Genomic DNA, 4,033 nt, shown 5'->3' with positions numbered 1-4,033 from the left:
GCCCAACAATTCCTCTCTCGCAACGGATTCGGTTTCTATCCTCAACATACCGCCCGCCTCGAAATACGTTTCGAAATCCGCGATGTGCTCGTGGCGGTCGATAGGTCGATACGGGAAGATAGAATATATCTTATAACTAGATCAACTTAGAGTAGTAAGACAAGCTAATTACATGAGGTTTTTTTTTTTTGAAAAAAAAACAAGACGTGGCGATACCGAGCGTACCGCCCGCCGTGACAAGTTCATTTACAATGCTTATGCCGGAGAGGTCAGTCAGCGCGCGCCTCACAGTCGATCGGGAGTAGGCATAATTTTACGATCGGACGTTTATATTCGGAGGTCGGTGTTTTCACGGTCACCACGCGAATCAGCCCGTCAGCGCCCGCATGGCACTGTGTTACACGACCGAGCTCCCACTTACAGGGAGGTAAAGTGGCATTTCGTAACAAGACGAGTTGCCCGATCTTCACTGGCGCTTGTAATCTTCGCCATTTGACGCGTTGCTGCAAGGTGCTAACGTATTCCGTCTGCCACAGCCGCCAAAACCGCTCGGTGATGTGACGGATGATTTGCCAGCGTGACAAGCGATTCTCGTTGACGTTTAATAACGAGGGTTCCGGATTGACTGTGAGCGCGGACCCGATTAAGAAATGACCGGGGGTCAGTACTTCATAATCGTCTAACGTATCACTTAACGGTGCGAGAGGACGCGAATTTAAGCAGGCTTCGATCCGGCATAGCAGAGTCGTAAGCTCTTCGAATGTTAGCGTGTGATTCTTAAGAACTCGGCGAAGATGGTACTTTACGCTGCGTACGCCGGCCTCCCAGAGACCGCCGAAATGCGGTGCGGACGGGGGGAGGAAGTGCCATTGTACATTATCGGAGGCGATGGCATTTAAGAAATTGGGATCGTTTACTGCCGCTCGGTATGCCTTGACTAGTTCCTTGTCGGCTCCGACAAACGTAGTTCCGTTATCGGAATGCATTGACTCCGGCAATCCTCTACGAGAGCAAAATCGAGAGTAGGCGTCTAAAAATGCGGGGGTGGAATAATTTCCAACCAATTCAAGGTGGACCGCGCGCGTGGCGAGGCACACAAAGAGCGCGATATATGCTTTTCGCGAAACAATGCCGCGTCCCCCGGAGGCTCGAACCAGCACCGGCCCCGCGTAGTCGACCCCACAATGGAGAAAACTACGGGAAGGCGCCGACACGCGCAAGGATGGGAGATCTCCCATGAGCTGCTGCGGCACGGCGGCCTTTTCGCGCGTGCAGTTCACACATTTATGGAGAACAGATCGAACGGAACTGCGAGCATTTAAGATCCAGAACTCGCGGCGCAACGTTGCAAGCGTTAATTGCGGGCCCGCATGAAGGGCGCGCAGATGAGCCTGCCTAATGATTAGCGTGACTAACGGGTGAGAAGCGAGTACGATCGGATGCTTCGCGTGATACGAGAGTGGAGCGTTTCTCAGGCGTCCTCCGACTCTTATCAATCCTTCGCTATCTACGAAGGGATTGAGTGCGAGAATGTGACTCTTGGAATGGACGGGTTTGTTCTGAGTGAGCTCGTGCAATTCGTGAGGGAATAATTCGGCTTGGATAGCCCCGAGCCAGAATGTGCGAGCGCGGTGGCATTCGGAGGCCGATAAGGCGCGTCCGTGATGCTCAAGAGCGGGGAATTTTTTAGAGTGCCCGCGACAGGAGACGAATCGAATGATATACGCGGTGACTCGAATAAGTTTGGCCCAATCCGAATATTGTGAGGCAAGATCCCACGGCGTAGGGACTCTCGCCGCGTGCGTGGTGACAATCTTTTCTTCAATGGAAGTTTCCGTCAGGGGGGAGGGAAGACCCTCGGGCCATCGCGTCGCGGGGAACTTGAGCCATGGTGGTCCCTGCCACCATAGTGGGTGAGTTGCGAGTTCGTGCCCTAGTATTCCGCGCGATGCACAATCTGCTGGGTTTTCGGCGGTCGACACGTGACGCCAAGTCACATCGGGGAGACGGGACTGAATCTCCGCGACGCGGTTCGCGACGAAAGTCTTCCATCTCGACGGGTGTTGACGTAACCACGCAAGCACGACTTCTGCGTCGATCCAGCAATAACACGCGGAGGAATCGATCCTGATCGATTCACGAACTAAAGTCATTACGCGCGCAAGTAGCAACGCAGCGAGAAGCTCCAACCGGGGAACGCTTAACGTTTTCACCGGAGCGACTTTCGATTTTCCCATAAGCAGAGATATGGTTGTACGGCCAGATTTGGAAATTACACGCAGGTAGACAGCGGCGGCGTACGCGACGTTAGACGCATCGGCGAAGCCGTGCAGTTCGCAACGATCAGAGTCCGACTCTTGACCGGTCCACCGCGGCAAGTGGAGCTCGTTGAGCGCGGATAATTGATTGTAAATCGGTTTCCACTCGCGCAATATGTCATGAGGGAGCGTGTCGTCCCACTCGAACTTAAGACGCCACAACCGTTGCATCAAAATTTTTGCGGTAATCGTGACGGGAGTCACCCACCCGAGCGGGTCAAACAGTTTCGCGATCGCGGAGAGAATCGATCGCTTTGTTTGCGGAGCAGGGGCGTCGGTAGCCGTCTGAAATTGAAAGATATCGAGCGCAGGGTTCCAACTGACCCCGAGGATTTTCAAACTTTCATCTGTTTTCAAAATTTTGTTGCACGCGAGTCCGTGATTCGCGGGATCAATGTCCGACAAAAGCTCCGAATTATTACTGGCCCATTTCCTTAACTCAAAGCCACCTTTCCGTAGGAGGGCGATGAGTTGATCGCGGGCGATACGGAGGTCCTCGAGGCGATGCGCGCCGAAGAGAGTTTCGTCGATATATTTCCCTTTCTGGAGTATGAGAACAGCTAAGGGAAATGCCTGTCCTTCGTCGTTTACCAACTGATCGAGTACGCGAAGCGCTAAGTACGGAGCGGCCGCGGTGCCATATGTGACGGTGAGAAGGATGTATTCGCGAAGCGGATCAGTAGGACGTTCGCGCCAAAGAATGCGTTGATACGTTACATCACGCGGGTCGACACGAATTTGCCTATACATTTTAGTCATGTCGGCCGTGTACACGTACTTGAATAGTCGCCATCGCAGGATGATAACCGATAGATCAGGTTGAAGTTTGGGTCCGACCAGGAGATGGTCGTTTAACGAGGACCCGTTTGACGTTGCGCAAGACGCGTTGAAGACGACGCGCAGATGACTCGTGGCACTACTTTCGCGCATGACCGCGTGATGCGGAATGTAAACGCGTTGCTCGTCCGCGTCATCTGAAGCGGGCACCTCGATCATATGCCCGAGGGTTTCGTAATCGCGTAAAAATTCGGAATACTCCCGTTTCTGCTCCGGATGAGCATCTAATCTTCGAGCTAAGCCTTTGAGATGGTGCTCGGCGACACCTCGAGAACGCCCTATTTCGATAGGGGGACCGGCCCTAAACGGAAGACGGACCATGTATCTGCCATCGGGACAACGTGAGTGGGTGCGGCGAAAATGCTCCTCACATTGCTCGTCTTCCGGGTTAAGATGTGTCTTATGCGGAAGTTCCTCGACCTCCCAGAATTTTCTAAGCTCTTGATCGAGGGACAGATTAAGGCAGTGATGTGCGCTCACCCGGAGGGGCGGTTGTTCCGATGATGCGACCGACGTAATATGCGACTCCACCTTTGAAGGTGGGATGGGCCCTGAGATCACCCATCCTAGCACTGAGTTTTGAGCGATCGGCTGTCCGACCGCTCCCTTGCGAAGTCCGTCAACTATAAGGACGCCGTAAAGATCTGCACCGACTATTATATTGATGGGATCTGCGCTCATGGGGTCGTGGTCAGCCCATGGGAGATCTGCTAGGTGAGCTAAAGTATGCTCCGTTGTCATACGCTTTGGCGCGTATGACATTAACGATTTCAAAATTAACGCGTGAGTAGAGAATGCCGGAGTCTGTTTGTTTCTCGGCGAAATATTTATTTGAGCCGCGTGTTGATATGTTCCGGCGTGTACACCGCCGACAGCCG

At 53.3% G+C, this 4,033-nt stretch overlaps 1 protein-coding gene across 1 annotated transcript; it reads right to left on the bottom strand.

Annotated features, from left to right (window-relative positions):
- Positions 1–421: 421 nt before the first annotated feature.
- On the bottom strand, positions 422–3,836 carry LOC112451990 (the record flags this gene model as incomplete). Its single annotated transcript, XM_025011970.1, has 2 exons — positions 2,191–3,836; positions 422–1,002 (listed from the first exon to the last, which is right to left on the bottom strand). Coding segments are annotated over exons 1-2 (2,227 nt in total), but the record flags the coding sequence as incomplete, so codon positions are not given.
- Positions 3,837–4,033: the final 197 nt, after the last annotated feature.

Source organism: Temnothorax curvispinosus, unplaced genomic scaffold (genome assembly GCF_003070985.1).
Source record: "Temnothorax curvispinosus isolate PA1 unplaced genomic scaffold, ASM307098v1 QBEX01002835.1, whole genome shotgun sequence".
Classification (NCBI taxonomy): Eukaryota; Metazoa; Arthropoda; class Insecta; order Hymenoptera; family Formicidae; genus Temnothorax; species Temnothorax curvispinosus.
This window is presented reverse-complemented; position numbering and strand designations above follow the sequence as displayed.